This window comes from Gymnoscopelus microlampas, assembly GCF_963454915.1.
Source record: "Gymnoscopelus microlampas genome assembly, chromosome: 16".
In the NCBI taxonomy this organism is placed as follows: Eukaryota; Metazoa; Chordata; class Actinopteri; order Myctophiformes; family Myctophidae; genus Gymnoscopelus; species Gymnoscopelus microlampas.
Genome location: NC_139953.1, coordinates 50,350,886 through 50,368,385, shown reverse-complemented (window position 1 = coordinate 50,368,385; position 17,500 = coordinate 50,350,886). Strand labels below are relative to the sequence as shown.

Genomic DNA, 17,500 nt, shown 5'->3' with positions numbered 1-17,500 from the left:
AAAACATGTTTTTCTAAATCCTAACGCTTTGAAAAATATATATTTATATATATATAATAATAAAATAATAATATTATATATATATATATATATATATATATATATATATATATATATATATATCAATTCAAATATTTGCACTCATTTTCACGATTTTACAAAAAAAGCAGATCTACAAGCTCGTAGCGCGACACTCGGTGCCGCGCTATGAGCTTGTAGATCTGCTATTTTTAAATAGCCTAAAGAAATCTAAAAGTGACACAGATGCGTTCCAGGTCTTAAAAATGATTTTTTTTTTAATCTAAAATTTTCAATATTTGTATATTTTTTTTAAATTAAAAATATATTAGATCTAGCTATATTACTATATTGATATAAATGTTTGTAATATCATCGCCTGACAGAGCTTGTAGATCTGCTGTTTTTGAATAGTCCAACATTATAAATGGATAAAGTGGCTAAAATGATTATGATGCTGTAATAACTACTTAAGGTGCATTAGGCTACGGACCCCCATTTAATGGCATTTCTATCTCTGGGACCCCAATTTATATTGTAAAATCTATGTTAATGTAACTCTGAGAGTGTACAAATGGAACCAAATGGACCTGTTAGGGTCCATTTGGTTCCATTTGTACACTCAGAGTTACAGACCCATAAGGGTCCATTTGGTTCCTATCCATCATTTAGCTGGGGACCCCCTGGAACCCCCTCAAGTACCTTTGGGGGTCCCCGGACCCCACTTTGAGAACCAATGTCCTAGAGAACTCTCTTAAAGCTAAATGAGGATAAGACAGAAGTTCTCATAATTGGTTCTAGTGAGCAAAGAGAATCAATAATAAGTAGACTGTGTAACCTGACTGTAGAAAGTAACACCACAGTAAAGAACCTGGGGGTTATTATTGATTCTGAATTGTATTTTAATACACATATTAGTCATGTTACCAAGATTGCCTTCTTTCATCTGGGAAATATCGCACGAATCAGAGCCTATCTGTCGTTGGACGATGCAAAAACATTGATCCACACTTTTGTTTTCTCTCGGCTTGATTACTGCAACACACTCTGCTCTGGCCTGCCTAAGAAAACAACTGACAGATTACAACTTGTTCAAAATGCGGCAGCCAGAATTTTAACTAAAACTAAGATGAGAGAAAATATGACTCCGGTTCTAGCTTCACTACACTGGCTCCCGGTTGTTTTTAGGATTGATTTTAAAATGATTTTATTAGTTTATAAAGCTCTAAATGGTCTGGCTCCTTCCTACCACTATGACTGCCTAGAGAGATATGTTCCAAACCGGCCCCTCAGGTCTTCAAGTGCTGACCTGCTCGAGGTTAACCTGACTCTGTCAAATGGAAGAATCTTGCGACACACATTTTGTTTCACAGCCTACTTCCATCTGAGACTCCTGAAGCAGAATCCATGACAGACGCAGACGGCATTTTCATGCCTTGTAGATCTGCTATTTTTGAAAAAATCGTGAAAGAATATTTTTTATACTTTTTTCCAAAAACTGTTAGGATTTAGATTCTCTCCTCTCCTCTCCTCTCCTGTCCTGTCCTCTCCTCTCCTCTCCTCTCCTCTCCTCTCCTCTCCTCTCCTCTCCTCTCCTCTCCTCTCCTCTCCTCTCCTCTCCTCCTCAGGTTGACAGAGAAGTTCATTCTGCTCCTGGTCTTCTCAGCCTTCATCACACTGTGTTTCGGAGCCATCTTCTTCCTCCCCGACTCGTCCAAGCTCCTCCACGGAGTGTTCTTCTCCTCCTCCCGCTCCTCCTCCTCCTCCTCCTCCTCCTCCTCGGTGGAGACCAACACGGGCAGCGGTACGGAGGCGGGAGGAGGAGGAGGGGGCGACGGCGGGGGGCCGGAGCTCAGGGTCCTGGCTAAGATCAAGAAGGACCACGCCCTGGCCCTGCTGGAGGCCAAAGACACTCTGCAGAGGAGAGCAGAGGACGTCCAGCGGGACATCCAGGAGGACAAGGAGCGTCTGGCCAAGGAGAAGAAGAAGGAGAGCGTGGCGGCGGCGGGCTCACAACCTCTGCTGGGGGGCTACCAGAGGCCCCCGGGGGCCACGGGGCACGAGCCTGTGGACCCCGAGACCCAGGAGAGAAGAGCCAAGGTCAAAGAGGTGAGACACGCCCACTGCCTGCTCCGTCTGATGAGTGTGTGACGGTACTACTCTTGTCTGATGAGTGTGTGACGGTACTACTCTGTCTGATGAGTGTGTGACGGTACTACTCTGTCTGATGAGTGTGTGTGCTGGTATTCAGACGGTACTACTCTGTCTGATGAGTGTGTGACGGTACTACTCTGTCTGATGAGTGTGTGACGGTACTACTCTGTCTGATGAGTGTGTGACGGTACTACTCTGTCTGATGAGTGTGTGTGCTGGTATTCAGACGGTACTACTCTGTCTGATGAGTGTGTGACGGCACTACTCTGTCTGATGAGTGTGTGACGGTACAACTCTGTTTGATGTGTGTGTGTGTGTGCTGGTATTCAGATGGTACTACTTTGTTTGATGAGTGTGTGCTGGTATTCAGACGGTACTACTCTGTTTGATGAGTGTGTGACGGTACTACTCTGTCTGATGAGTGTGTGACGGTACTACTCTGTCTGATGAGTGTGTGACGGTACTACTCTGTTTGATGTGTGTGTGACGGTACTACTCTGTTTGATGAGTGTGTGACGGTACTACTCTGTTTGATGAGTGTGTGACGGTACTACTCTGTTTGATGTGTGTGTGTGCTGGTATTCAGACGGTACTACTCTGTCTGATGAGTGTGTGACGGTACTACTCTGTTTGATGAGTGTGTGACGGTACTACTCTGTTTGATGTGTGTATGTGCTGGTATTCAGACGGTACTACTCTGTTTTATGAGTGTGTGACGGTACTACTCTGTTTGATGTGTGTGTGTGCTGGTATTCAGACGGTACTACTCTGTCTGATGAGTGTGTGACGGTACTACTCTGTCTGATGAGTGTGTGACGGTACTACTCTGTTTGATGTGTGTGTGTGCTGGTATTCAGACGGTACTACTCTGTTTGATGAGTGTGTGACGGTACTACTCTGTTTGATGTGTGTGTGACGGTACTACTCTGTTTGATGTGTGTGTGTGCTGGTATTCAGACGGTACTACTCTGTCTGATGAGTGTGTGACGGTACTACTCTGTCTGATGAGTGTGTGACGGTACTACTCTGTTTGATGTGTGTGTGTGCTGGTATTCAGACGGTACTACTCTGTTTGATGAGTGTGTGACGGTACTACTCTGTCTGATGAGTGTGTGACGGTACTACTCTGTTTGATGAGTGTGTGACGGTACTACTCTGTTTGATGTGTGTGTGTGCTGGTATTCAGACGGTACTACTCTGTCTGATGAGTGTGTGACGGTACTACTGTTTGATGTGTGTGCTGGTATTCAGACGGTACTACTCTGTTTGATGAGTGTGTGACGGTACTACTTTATTTGATGTGTGTGTGTGTGTGTGCTGGTATTCAGACGGTACTACTTTGTTTGATGAGTGTGTGCTGGTATTCAGACGGTACTACTCTATTTGACGAGTGTGGGTGCTCACTGCTGGTATTCAGACGGTACTACTCTGTTTGATGAGTGTGTGACGGTACTACTTTATTTGATGTTTGTGTGTGCTGGTATTCAGACGGTACTACTCTGTTTGATGAGTGTCTGTGTTCACTGCTGGTATTCAGGCGGTACTACTTTGTTTGAAGTGTGTGTGTGCTGGTATTCAGGCAGCACTACTCTATTTGATGAGTTTTCTGGTATTCAGGCGGTTTGTGTTTTAATTTGTTTAATTAGCTAACAGACAGACAGACAGACAGACAGACAGACAGACAGACAGACAGACAGACAGACAGACAGACAGACAGACAGCTCTTAAAAAGAAAGAAAGGAAACAACATAAAACAGTGATTCATTCTGTCTGTCTGTCATTTCTCTGGGGACCTCCTGGAAGCCTCTGGAGGACCCCTGGGGGTCCCTGGACCCCACGCTGAGAACCGCTGCTTTTTTAAATCCACCTATCAGAGGCTCTCAATCAGAGCTGTGAGCCAATAGCCTTACAGGGTTCACTGGTTACCAGGCTACACACACACACACACACACACACACACACACACACACACACACACACACACACACACACACACACACACACACACACACACACACACACACACACACACACACACACACACACAAACAGTGAAAGGAATGTGGTTTTACGATGTGGTGGTTGTTACATGATATGTGTGTTTGATAGCCTGTGTGTGTGTGTGTGTGTGTGTGTGTGTGTGTGTGTGTGTGTGTTTGTGTGTGTGTGTGTGTGTGTGTGTGTGTGTGTGTGTGTGTGTGTGTGTGTGAGAGAGACAGAGAGACGGCACGCTCTGGTGCTTAAAGGGACTACACCATGAATTTTAACCTTTTCTTCTTTTTTGTGTGTTTTTGGTCTCCCCTACCTCTCTTCTATCCCCAAAAATACCCCAGTTTGAACACTCAGGCTTTCACAGCATATCTGGGGTTTTCTGTAAATTGGTCTTAAAACAGACCAAACTTTGGTCCCGAAAGTGACGTCACTAGCGGTACAATCCCTCCTGTTATTCAGTTCCAACATTATTATTATTTTTTAGTGTAGGTTCATCTGTTTAAAGGGTAAGACCACTGTGGTAGAGGTTTGGGTTGTGTAGTTACCTTGCCATGATGTAACTCCAAAGGTGGACAAGAAATCAAAAATAATTGCTCTATTGATTAGAAATTGATAATTCAAAAATATGCTCCTCATTGACTTACATTGTACGGTAAAACAGCTCTCAAAGTCACTCTTTTAGCACATAAATGAACCCAAACGTAGCTGATTCAGACAATATAGAGCATCACCAAACCCAGTACTGTTTGTTTTTTTAATAAAAATGTCAACTTCCTGTTGATTTTACTATTTGAAGATCTGGATCCGGATCCGCGGATCCAGTCCAGGTTTTCTACTAAAAATAGCAAAATCAACAGGAAGTTGACATTTTTATTTAAAAAAAAAACAGTACTGGGTTTGGTGATGTTCTATATTGTCTGAATCAACTTTGTTTGCATTCGTTTTTGTGTTAAAAGAGTGACTTTGAGAGCTGTTCTACCGTACAATGTAAGTCAATGAGGAGCATATTTAGAATAATCAATTTCTAATCAATGGAGCAATTATTTTTGATTTCTTGCCCACCTTTGGAGTTACATCATGGCAAGGTAACTACACAACCTAAACCTCTACCACAGTGGTCTTACCCTTTAAGAAAGTAGGATTTATGTCACTTTTACCTTAGCACTAGGTATACTCTTAGTTGCTTGTTTTAGAAGAAAATGCACTTCAGACTTCTGGTGATTAGTAGTTTAGTTCCCTACCTATGTTGAATACACTTATTGTAAGTCACTATGGATAAAAGCGTCTGATAAATGACTGTAATGTAATGTAGATCCTTTAAGACAGATATATCATGTTGTGTTCATAGTGAACTAAAGACTTTCTCTCTCAAACGTGCATCTCAAACGTAAACTCCACAAACGCCCCTGTGTGGGATCGGTCCATAGAGAATGGCCAACTCGCCCATTCCGATACGACCAAATAAGGAGCAGAACACATTTCTGATCCATGTATCAGGACATCTCTAATCACTACTGAATGAATCACCTGTTAGCCTTCTGAAGCAATGAAAGTGACGTTGTGTGTGTGTGTGTGTGTGTGTGTGTGTGTGTGTGTGTGTGTGTGTGTGTGTGTGTGTGTGTGTGTGTGTGTGTGTGTGTGTGTGTGTGTGTGTGTGTGTGTGTGTGTGTGTGTGTGTGTGTGTGTGTGTGTGACGGCGTCCCGTGGCAAACGCGGCCGATCTACAAGCCCACAAAGCAGTGAAGCATTGAGGACTTGCAGATCGCCTCGTGTTCACACGCAACACCGTCGTGCTCTGAAGTATAAACCTCTGCTAAGGATTTAATTGTGTTCTTGGCCGTTGAACATGGAAACATATGAATAATAAAAAGTTCATTTCTGTTTGCCTTTTAGGCTTGAAACATGACAAATAACTTCACATAAGATAACTTAAATATACAAAGACATTACTGACATATTATGTAATACTATACTTTTATACAATTATTTTAAATATCAGAAATAGCTGATCTACAAGTTTACAAGGTGACGCGTTGTTGTAAGCTTGTTGATCAGCTATTTCTGATCTTTTTGGAAAATGTTTGAAAATGTATGAACATTTTTCAACATGGAAACAATTATGACCATTATCGTTATGCATAATATTTGCATATTATGTAATAATTGTGACAGGACTAATTTGAACCTTAAAGCAGGGGTTTTCCACTGATTGTGATCCAGGGACCACCATCCTGACTGAGAGCAACCTGGGGACCACCACTATTGTGCGTGGTGGGTCCATCATAGACCCACCCCCCACACCATAGTGGTGGGGGGGGTTCATACACCACAGGGAGCTGGAGAAAATAGCTATAATATCAATATAATATCTAATAAAATACAGTGATTGTGTTTGAATATGATGGAATATGATTACCTCTGTCTGCCCATTGGCTGGGCTTTAAACAGCCATCATTCCAGTTTGCAGCATGCTACCAAGTACAAATTTGGTAAGTGAGCTCGGGCCCCTGGTCATCATCGGTCAATAAGAGAGACGAGCGGTCATCAGATTATCGTCTCAGGAATGAGACAAACACATCATCTCCATGAATACAAGGCTTCATGAGGGGGTTATAGGCAAACATTCTCTTTTATCTTTTATTAGGAATATTCTATGACAGCCTTAGTGTGTGTGTGTGTGTGTGTGTGTGTGTGTGTGTGTGTGTGGCTGCAGCCTATGTGTGAGAGACAGATGATATGTGTGTGACTCTGAGTGAAAGTGCTATCATTTCACCCCCTTCACTTGTGTGTGTGTGTGTGTGTGTGTGTGTGTGTGTGTGTGCGTGCGCATATCCTCTCTCCACATTAATAAAACACTGAAAGAAAGGCAATACGGCCGAGTCCCTTGAGCTGAGTGCTGTCGTGTGTGTGTGTGTGTGTGTGTGTGTGTGTGTGTGTGTGTGTGTGTGTGTGTGTGTGTGTGTGTGTGTGTGTGTGTGTGTGTGTGTGTGTGTGTGTGTGTGTGTGTGTGTGAGCTTTGATGAGAACATACAGTTGTTTGTGAGAGTGTAATTGAAGTGTTTTAATTAGTGCAGCAGTAACTTCTATAATCACACATCTCACAGATCAGTATTGGTTGGATGATACGGTGGATATATTGGCAACCGGCGATTGGATGAATCCAATTGCCGGTTGTTTTTATTGGCCGATTCTTTAATGATATTTGTCTCCTCGAGAATTAAACCCTTCAAATACAGACATTAAATGTAAAGCACAACACAGAGCCTGCACTATTTATTTATTTTGTTTTATTTGTACCATTGCTGTCATGGCTGTCACTGTTATAGAGCTGCATGATTATGGTAAATTATGAGTCCATATTGAGATCAGTTATTGAAATGATTATTTTTTAATGGTAATCCTTTTTAACAAGAAATCTTATCTTAATGTAAAATGATTTTCTTATTTTAACTAAAAGCAAAAATAAATAAATAAGGTTTTCCCATTCAGACACACAGCATGTATGTCTGCATTTAAATGTTTTCAAGGTGAGAAATTTACCTTACGTCACTAGTCATGGGGTCTTCAACAGGGGGTGCGGGACCCCTAGGGGGTCCTCAGAGTTACTACAGGGGGGCCGCCAAATCTTTGTGTGATATGATATTTTTTTACATGAACCACTAGCATCCCATTTTTGAGGAGGACTTAAGCCAAAAATAGCAGATCTACAAGCTCATGAGCTTGTAGATCTGCTATTTTTGGCAAAGAGGTATATAGGTGTAGAGGGGGAAAAAGAGCAGATCAAGTAAAAAAAAAAGGTTTAATCTGCAGCACAATTTTATACAATATAGAGGGGGTCCCTGCTTCATCTCTCTCTTAGCTATGTACTAGGGGGTCCTTGGCCTGAAAATGTTGAAGACCCCTGCTCTAGTCTAGTATCTTGCCTTTCAATGATATCAAAGGCAAGATATTACCATATGAATGACCAGCTGTTGGCCCGGGACATTACATTAAAACCTACTGTAACAACATCACTGAACTTTAGCTGTCAAGTCTGAATATTAAAGTACTGTATATACATACATACATGTTCTACATACAGAGATATGTATGTTATTAGAACATACGTGTGCAGAGGGTCACACTTTAAGACTTTAAACACCCTCTGACTCCAACAAACATCATGTTTTTTATAAAGCATGGATGTTCAGAGCAGAGCCTTAAATGTCTTTTAAGACTCTGTCTGTCTGTCTGTCTGACTGTCTGTCTGTCTGTCTGTCTGTCTGTCTGTCTGTCTGTCTGTCTGTCTGTCTGTCTGTCTGTCTGTCTGTCTGACTGTCTGTCTGTCTGTCTGTCTGTCTGTCTGTCTGTCTGTCTGTCTGTCTGTCTGTCTGTCTGTCTGTCTGTCTGTCTGTCTGTCTGTCTGTCTGTCTGTCTGTCTGCAGTCTTATCCTCTCTCTCACACTGGCTGGCTGCGTCCGTGTGTGCGTGCGTGCGTGCGTGCGTGCGTGCGTGCGTGCGTGCGTGCGTGCGTGTGTGTGTGATATTCATCAGTGATAAACTAAAAGGCAGTGGACCAACATCGTGGTCATAGTTTTAGTGACAGAATGAACCATCATGGAGTCATTAATGTGATTACATCAAACTGTATGAGAGGGGTTTTTACTGAACAGACAGACAGACAGACAGACAGACAGACAGACAGACAGACAGACAGACAGACAGACAGTATAAGAGCTCATCTGTCTTCAAACGTATTGATTTTTACATCAGGGCTGAAATGGACTTTTTGGATCCAAAGTCCCTGAAAATGTCCAACAAAATGACCTCACTCAGTCAACACAGTGACCAGACAGACAGACAGGCAGGCAGACAGACAGACAGACAGGCAGGCAGGCAGGCAGGCAGGCAGGCAGGCAGACAGACAGACAGACAGACAGACAGACAGGCAGGCAGGCAGGCAGGCAGGCAAGCAGGCAGGCAGGCAGACAGACAGACAGACAGACAGACAGACAGACAGACAGACAGACAGACAGACAGACAGACAGACAGACAGACAGACAGACAGACAGACAGGCAGGCAGGCAGGCAGGCAGGCAGGCAGGCAGGCAGGCAGGCAGGCAGGCAGGCAGGCAGGCATATAGACTATATGTGTGTGTGTGTGTGTGTGTGTGTGTGTGTGTGTGTGTGTGTGTGTGTGTGTGTGTGTGTGTGTGTGTGTGTGTGTGTGTGAGAGAGTTGTTTTGTAGTTTATTGTTATTATTATTATTTATTTTCTATAGTTTTCAGAGAGTCATAAAATGTGTAATAATTGTGTCAGGAATGTGAAACAATGTCCATAAATCCAAGGCTTCATTGGGTGAGTTATTGATGGAAAACAAAGTCATTGTCTCCCTGGATGCCAGAGCAGAACCTCTGCCCCAAATGTTTCACATGGGCCTGTTATAGCGCCACCAGGAGGCTGATTTTTGCAAAACACATTTTGACAGTCCTCCTACATGATCCCTTTAGTCACGTGATCAACATGGATCTGTCCCATGTTTTTATATTCCATCCTGATTGGCTAAGATTGGCTTCTAAAGTTTGCAGCAGTGTTTCGTTTTGAACAAAATGCCTCAAATCATGAACGCAGAGATTCCTCTCACCTCTATGATGACTGAACTCTGAACATTACTGGCCCTCAATAACATACCCGGCCTGGCGGAGACCTGTGCTCCTTTAAGGGCCCATGATGGCATTAAAACCATTATCTCATAGTACATGGGCAACTGGTGGCCTGGGGGCCACATGCGGCCCCCACCTTCACTTAATACGGCCCCCACCTTCACTTAATGCGGCCCCCACCTTCACTTAATGCGGCCCCCACCTTCACTTAATACGGCCCCCACCTTCACTTAATACGGCCCCCACCTTCACTTAATGCGGCCCCCACCTTCACTTAATGCGGCCCCCACCTTCACTTAATACGGCCCCACCTTCACTTAATGTGGCCCCCACCTTCACTTAATGTGGCCCCCACCTTCACTTAATGTGGCCCCCACCTTCACTTAATGCGGCCCCCACCTTCACTTAATACGGCCCCCACCTTCACTTAATGGGGCCCCCACCTTCACTTAATGCGGCCCCCACCTTCACTTAATACGGCCCCCACCTTCACTTAATGTGGCCCCCACCTTCACTTAATGTGGCCCCACCTTCACTTAATGTGGCCCCCACCTTCACTTAATGTGGCCCCCACCTTCACTTAATGCGGCCCCACCTTCACTTAATGCGGCCCCCACCTTCACTTAATGCGGCCCCCACCTTCACTTAATACGGCCCCCACCTTCACTTAATGCGGCCCCCACCTTCACTTAATGCGGCCCCCACCTTCACTTAATACGGCCCCCACCTTCACTTAATACGGCCCCCACCTTCACTTAATGCGGCCCCCACCTTCACTTAATGTGGCCCCCACCTTCACTTAATGTGGCCCCCACCTTCACTTAATGCGGCCCCCACCTTCACTTAATGTGGCCCCCACCTTCACTTAATGCGGCCCCCACCTTCACTTAATGTGGCCCCCACCTTCACTTAATGTGGCCCCCACCTTCACTTAATGTGGCCCCCACCTTCACTTAATGCGGCCCCCACCTTCACTTAATGTGGCCCCCACCTTCACTTAATGCGGCCCCCACCTTCACTTAATACGGCCCCCACCTTCACTTAATGCGGCCCCCACCTTCACTTAATGTGGCCCCCACCTTCACTTAATGTGGCCCCCACCTTCACTTAATGCGGTCCCCACCTTCACTTAATGCGGCCCCCACCTTCACTTAATGTGGCCCCCACCTTCACTTAATGCGGCCCCCACCTTCACTTAATGTGGCCCCCACCTTCACTTAATGTGGCCCCCACCTTCACTTAATGCGGCCCCCACCTTCACTTAATGCGGTCCCCACCTTCACTTAATGCGGCCCCCACCTTCACTTAATGAGGTCCCCACCTTCACTTAATGAGGTCCCCACCTTCACTTAATGCGGTCCCCACCTTCACTTAATGCGGTCCCCACCTTCACTTAATGCGGCCCCCACCTTCACTTAATGAGGTCCCCACCTTCACTTAATGCGGTCCCCACCTTCACTTAATGTGGCCCCCACCTTCACTTAATGTGGCCCCCACCTTCACTTAATGCGGCCCCCACCTTCACTTAATGCGGCCCCCACCTTCACTTAATGCGGCCCCCACCTTCACTTAATACGGCCCCCACCTTCACTTAATGCGGCCCCCACCTTCACTTAATACGGCCCCCACCTTCACTTAATACGGCCCCCACCTTCACTTAATGCGGCCCCCACCTTCACTTAATGTGGCCCCCACCTTCACTTAATGCGGTCCCCACCTTCACTTAACACATTGACTGCCTAGATCGAGTTATCTCGATATTAAGAATCCAGCGCTTGACTGCCTAGATCGAGTTAACTCGATATTAGGTCTTTTCATTGGTATAAGGTAGATTGCAATCTTCCACAACCTGTGTATTAATATTAAGCTTCTACGACAAAAGAAAAGTCACATGATCGCAAAAGTCACATGATCTGAGCAAAACACTACAAATCCGGGTGCAGAACAACAGTCCCTGTGGCATTCTAAACAAACAGTGAGCAGAGACGGACGGACAGAGAAATAGAGTGAGAGAGAGCGAGAGACAGCGACTGAGAGACAGAGAAAGAGCAAGCGATCGTTAGTTAGTTAGTTAGTTTGGTAAAGTTAGGAGAGGTGCAAGATATATATATATAGGTGAGAGTAAGACGTTTATATAGTATAGTAGTACATAGATATATAGGTGAGAGTTAGGTGTACATATTTATAGGTGGGAGTCGGACTCGGGAGTATAGTTTTTAGGCGAGATGCGAAGAAAAAGCAAGGCCAAATGGCCTCGGAGAGACCCGACCCAAAGAACTATTTTGGAGACAATGTCCTTCACTGCTCCCCCGGGACCCCCATCACCACCGGGACCACCATCACGACCTGTGGAGGAACCACCACGACCTGAGAAGAAGCCGTCGGCGGTGGCGTCTTTCACCGCTCCCCCGCGACCACCTTCGCCACTAGCTGGGGGCTCCAAGGAGGTGAAGCAGGCGGCGTCTCTCACTACCCCCGAGGGATCTGTTGACGTGAAGCCATCTCTATCGGTGAAAGATACCTATGTCTTCACGTCAGCAGAACCCTCGTGGCGACCACCTCCGCCGCGACCACCTCCGCCGCGACCACCTCCGCCATTGGAGGGATCCGAGGAGGCGAAGACTGCTCCCCAGGGATCTGAGGAGACATCGGTGTCTTCGACCGTCCCCCGGCGCGGGCGGCAACGACCACGGAGGCCTAAGAAGCAACCACCCCCCCCACCACCTCCCCCACCACCTGCGGAGGTATCTGAGCCTGAGGAGGACACGAACCCACCGGTACCAGACCCCGATCCCGGGCACCGATTGCGTCGTAGCAAAAGACCGACTCCGAGGACCGTGTCATATCGCCCAGAACCAGACACTACTGACGGTGAAGAGAGCTCCGATTCGGATTGTTCTGGCAGCTGGGAGCCAAGCGAGCCAAGCCCAAGGAAACATTGTCTGGATCCGTTTACCAGTGGTAAGAATATCCTATATATATATATATCTTTTTTTTTATCATATTTTACCTTTTGGTTGTACTCTGAAAATAGCAGATCTACAAGCTCACAACGCCTCGCGCTGCGACGCGTTGTGAGATTGTAAATCGGCTATGTTTTACCTGATATTTGTATAAAGTCTGTGGGGCACTACTTACTTATATCAACATATAAAATGGCACCAAACCATTCAATCGCATCACAACGTAGTGCTTTTATCTTGTTATGATCATTGAATGGTGCCATTTTATATTTTGATGAATTGAATACCTATGAATGGTTTCATCCTTTTTAGACAAATTGTTTGACTGGGCCTCTAACAACTGGAGGTGTGTGTAACACCTTATTTATATATGGACAATGTAGAAGCCCGGTGTGGATTTCTAGGATATTGCACTCTGGGTCAGCCAGTTATAAAATATGTATTTATTTTATTCTGTATCTATTTATATGCATGTGATTTATTTGAATATGTTGACGATGTAGCCTATGAATTTGTTGACTTGTAGATCTGGGGTTTTTTTTTGGGGGGGGGGGGGTGGCATACTTCAAAGGGAAGAGGTCATGTCATGTCATGACAACAAATGTTTTGATTTTGTTGGGGGTCGACATGAGGCCATGTCAACAAAGTCTTTTGTAGTGTTGTGGGTCACATGAGGACATGTCAACAATGATTTTCAAATCCCTTTGATGGCTTTAGTTTTTGGGGTGGAGGCCAGGTGCACCGAGGCCCCCACCATCATAATAAATTTCATCAAAGGTCCCCTTATGTCCACAACATCAACAGTGTTTGATCTTGTTTACTTTCAGACGACGAAGATGAGTCTGATGAAGCAATGGCGTCGTCATCTCATCATAGGCCTACACAGTCTGCTAGGAATGGTAAGTCTGTTTCAAACATTTTCATTAGACAGTTGGTTTTTATAGATGCCATTTTCTTCATCACGTGTCCATTTGGTTCCATTTGTACACATCGTACTGTAATGGTAGCCTTGCCTAACCAGGCTACTGTATTTGGTCATTTAGGGCTAAACTCTGTTTGTGTTTGACACAGTGTCATACATATAATCTGGTCATACAATATAGACAAACACATACAGAGCCAGCCCTGGCTAAAAACCACACTCTGCAATGATACATGTCATTCATTCTAAGTTGCACAAAGTAATGCACCACCACCAGTGAATATAATTGTATATCTTATTTACCAAACTATTTTATGTTTTACTGTGATTTCAGACATGATGGATGTCGAGGAAGCAGGACCATCATGTTCAACCGCAGTACCAAGTGTCCGCCGTGAAAGAGGTGAGACAGTTTTCACAGCTGTACCACACAACAGGATTTTGACAGTACATCATACAACAAACACATACAGAGCCAGCCCATGTCATTCATGACATGATACATGTCATTCATTCTAAAGTTGCCATGCTGGCAGTGAATATAATTGTATATCTTATTTACCAAACTATTTTATGTTTTACTATGATTTCAGGCATGATGGATGTGGAGGAAACGGGACCATCACCTTCAACCGCAGTACCACGTGACGGGCGTAAAAGAGGTGAGACAGTTTTCACAGCTGTACCACACAACATGATTTTGACAGTACATTTTGATTCAGTTTTAGTCATAGTCTGTTGAATACAATTCCACATAGTGTCATAATCTGGACATACAATATAGACAAACACATACAGAGCCAGCCCTCGCTAAAACCCCACTCTGCAATGATAAATGTCACAAAATCATGTACCACAACAACATGATTTTGACAGTACATTTTGATTCAGTTTTAGTCATAGTCTGTTGAATAAAAGTCCATTTAGTTTTAGTCATATTTTCATATAAATCAACACTGCCACACAAACAAAAAAGATGTATTTTATGGTAATTGTGTATTTCTGTAATTCACAGGACATGGTGGGAGGCCGTCAGCTGTAGAGCCTGTGTGGAAGGACACAGATTGGGAACCTAGGGAGGACATCCCTTTCACTGCTAGTCCGGGTCCTAGAAATGCTGCGGCGGAGCTACATTCCACCATGCCTGTAGACTTTCTTTCACTTTTCCTCACTGATGAGCTGCTAGGGATGATAGTAGAGCAGACCAACCACTATGCTGACGTGTTCATCCAGGCCAGGAGTGAAGAAGAAGTGGCGCAGCATCCACAAAGCAGGGTGAAGGACTGGAAAGCGGTTTCAGTGGGGGAGCTGAAAAACTTTTTGGCCCTGTTGTTCCTCACTGGCCTTGTTCGAAAGCCTGTACTAGAGTACTATTGGTCGACCGATGACCCTGTACTCACTTCGTTCTTCGGCAAAAAGATGCCACGCAACAGGTTCCAGATCATCTGGCGGTTTCTCCACTTCACCAACAATGAGGCTGACGCTGCCGCTCACGCCGCCGCCGCTGCCGCCGCCGAAGCTGCTGGTGAGGTTGCTGTTGTCGACAGGCTTTGTAAAATCAACCCGGTCTTGCTGTACCTGACAGACAAATTCAAGCAGATGTTTGTTCCAGGTCGTAACATCAGCATCGATGAGGGGATGCTTTTGTGGAGGGGACGCCTATCCTTCAGAGTGTACAACCCAATGAAGCCCACCAAGTATGGAATAAAGTCCTACATTCTGTGCGATTCTGGAACGGGGTACTGCTACTCAATGAAGCCATATTCTGGACAGTACTCTTCCCTACCAGACACAGTCATCTTTCTGTTGCAGGGTCTTACAGGGTACGGGTTTTCGTTGTTCATGGACAACTATTATAACTCCGTGAAGCTGTATGAACTCCTCCTTGAGAAGAACACCCATGCCTGTGGTACCATGAGGCTAAAAAGAGGAGAACCACAAGCCATGAGGGATGTGACGATGTCCAGCCTGAAAGTGGGACAACGTAAGATGCTTCACAATGGCAAAGTGATGTTATTGGCCTGGCGAGACAAACGCATCGTTCGATTGATCACAACCCAGCACAAGGATGAGATGGGCACCCAGATGGTGAGGCAGAAAAAACACAGCGACAAAGTGCCACAGGAGAAGCCAGTTTGTGTCCTTGAATACAACAAGAGTATGAATGCAGTTGACCGACTAGACCAAAACCTAAGCTATTATCCCTTCATCAGGAAGACAGCCAAGTGGAGCAGCAAGTTTGTGGTCTATTTATTCCAAATCGCAATGTACAACGCATTCGTACTCTACAAGACAAGGAATCCAGGTGGCGACTGTAAGTGCATGTATGACTTCATCCTCAGCGTTGTCAAGTCTTGGACCGCTGTGAGACATGCCCCTGTCCCAGCAGACCCGCCTGTCCCCCCCCCGGCCGCCTGTCAGCAGCAACCTCACCAGCAGCAACCTCACCAGCAGCAGCCTCACCAGCAGCCTCATCCTGCCCGCCCCTGCCGTCCCCCGGCCTCTCCGCCCCCCCCTGCCCCCCCCCTGCGTCCTTATGCACCAAGAAGTCGCGAACCTTGTGACCGATTGAGTGGCGATATGAAAGTCCATGAGCTTGTCTATTGTCCCCCCACTGCCAAAAACAAGCACCCAACAAAATGGTGCAGAGTTTGCACCAGGAGGGGAGGGCGGAGTGAGACAAGGTATCAGTGCAAAAGCTGTTTGGTACCCCTCCATGTTATTGATTGCTACCTTGATTACCATACTAAGGAGAAGTATTATTGAATCATTTTGATTGTATTTGTTTGTTTTATTTTCATTTTGTATTTATTTTGACTTTGATTTATTATGCTCTGAGCCAGCCAACAGTTGGCAGTGAATGTGCTGCTAATGTTTCTCACTGCCCCAAGGGATCTGAGTGCGTGATGCCATCTTTGTCGGTGAAAGACATCTATGCCATCACGTCCTCAGACCCTCACGGGGACCACCTCCGCCCTGAGCGATTGATTACCATACTAAGGAGAAGTATTATTGAATCATTTTGATTGTATTTGTTTGTTTTATTTTCATTTTGTATTTATTTTGACTTTGATTTATTATGCTCTGAGCCAGCCAACAGTTGGCAGTGAATGTGCTGCTAATGTTTCTCACTGCCCCAAGGGATCTGAGTGCGTGATGCCATCTTTGTCGGTGAAAGACATCTATGCCATCACGTCCTCAGACCCTCACGGGGACCACCTCCACCCTGAGCGATCTGAGGAGACATTGATGTGCTGGCCAGCAAAACACACAATGATGATATATTGTATTTTTTGTATGTTTTTTGTATGTTGTACTTTGTATGTTGTACTCCACTTGAAAGACATATAAAGTGTTCAAATGTGTCTGCCTGAGTCGTTTCAAACTTTTTCTGTAGACTGTTGGTTTTATATCATAGATATACAATGGCAAACTAGCAGGTCTTGTGTGCACAAATGGAACCAGTGAAATCAGTATCCTAATCTGAAGAAAACCTGGACATAGAATATAGACAGACACATACATAGCTAGCCCTATTTGACCATTACTGTCAACCCTACGGGTCCATTTAGTTCCATTTGCACACAATCAAGAGTTATGGGGGACTGATATTCAGTAATTGGGTTCTGTAGACTGTTGGTTTTATATCATAGATATACAATTGAAAACTAGCAGGTCTTGTGTGCACAAATGGAACCAGTGAAATCAGTATCCTAATCTGAAGAAAACCTGGACATAGAATATAGAAAGACACATACATAGCTAGCCCTATTTGACCATTACTGTCAACCCTATGGGTCCATTTAGT

At 45.0% G+C, this 17,500-nt stretch overlaps 2 protein-coding genes across 2 annotated transcripts in view; both read left to right on the top strand.

Moving 5' to 3' along the window:
- man1a1 (mannosidase, alpha, class 1A, member 1) overlaps positions 1 to 17,500 on the top strand; it is a gene marked incomplete at its 3' end in the record, with an annotated part of 113,022 nt that overhangs the window by 693 nt on the left and 94,829 nt on the right. The window contains exon 2 of the mRNA XM_084083574.1: positions 1,647 to 2,127. Within this exon, the coding sequence (XP_083939700.1) occupies positions 1,647 to 2,127 (481 nt within the window). The remainder of the gene's footprint in view (positions 1 to 1,646; positions 2,128 to 17,500) is intronic.
- LOC311063945 (piggyBac transposable element-derived protein 4-like) lies at positions 12,099 to 16,680 on the top strand (the record flags this gene model as incomplete). Its single annotated transcript, XM_084083575.1, has 5 exons — positions 12,099 to 12,768; positions 13,598 to 13,669; positions 14,027 to 14,095; positions 14,708 to 16,278; positions 16,645 to 16,680. 5 exons carry the CDS (start codon positions 12,099 to 12,101, stop codon positions 16,678 to 16,680), a joined length of 2,418 nt encoding a protein of 805 aa, XP_083939701.1.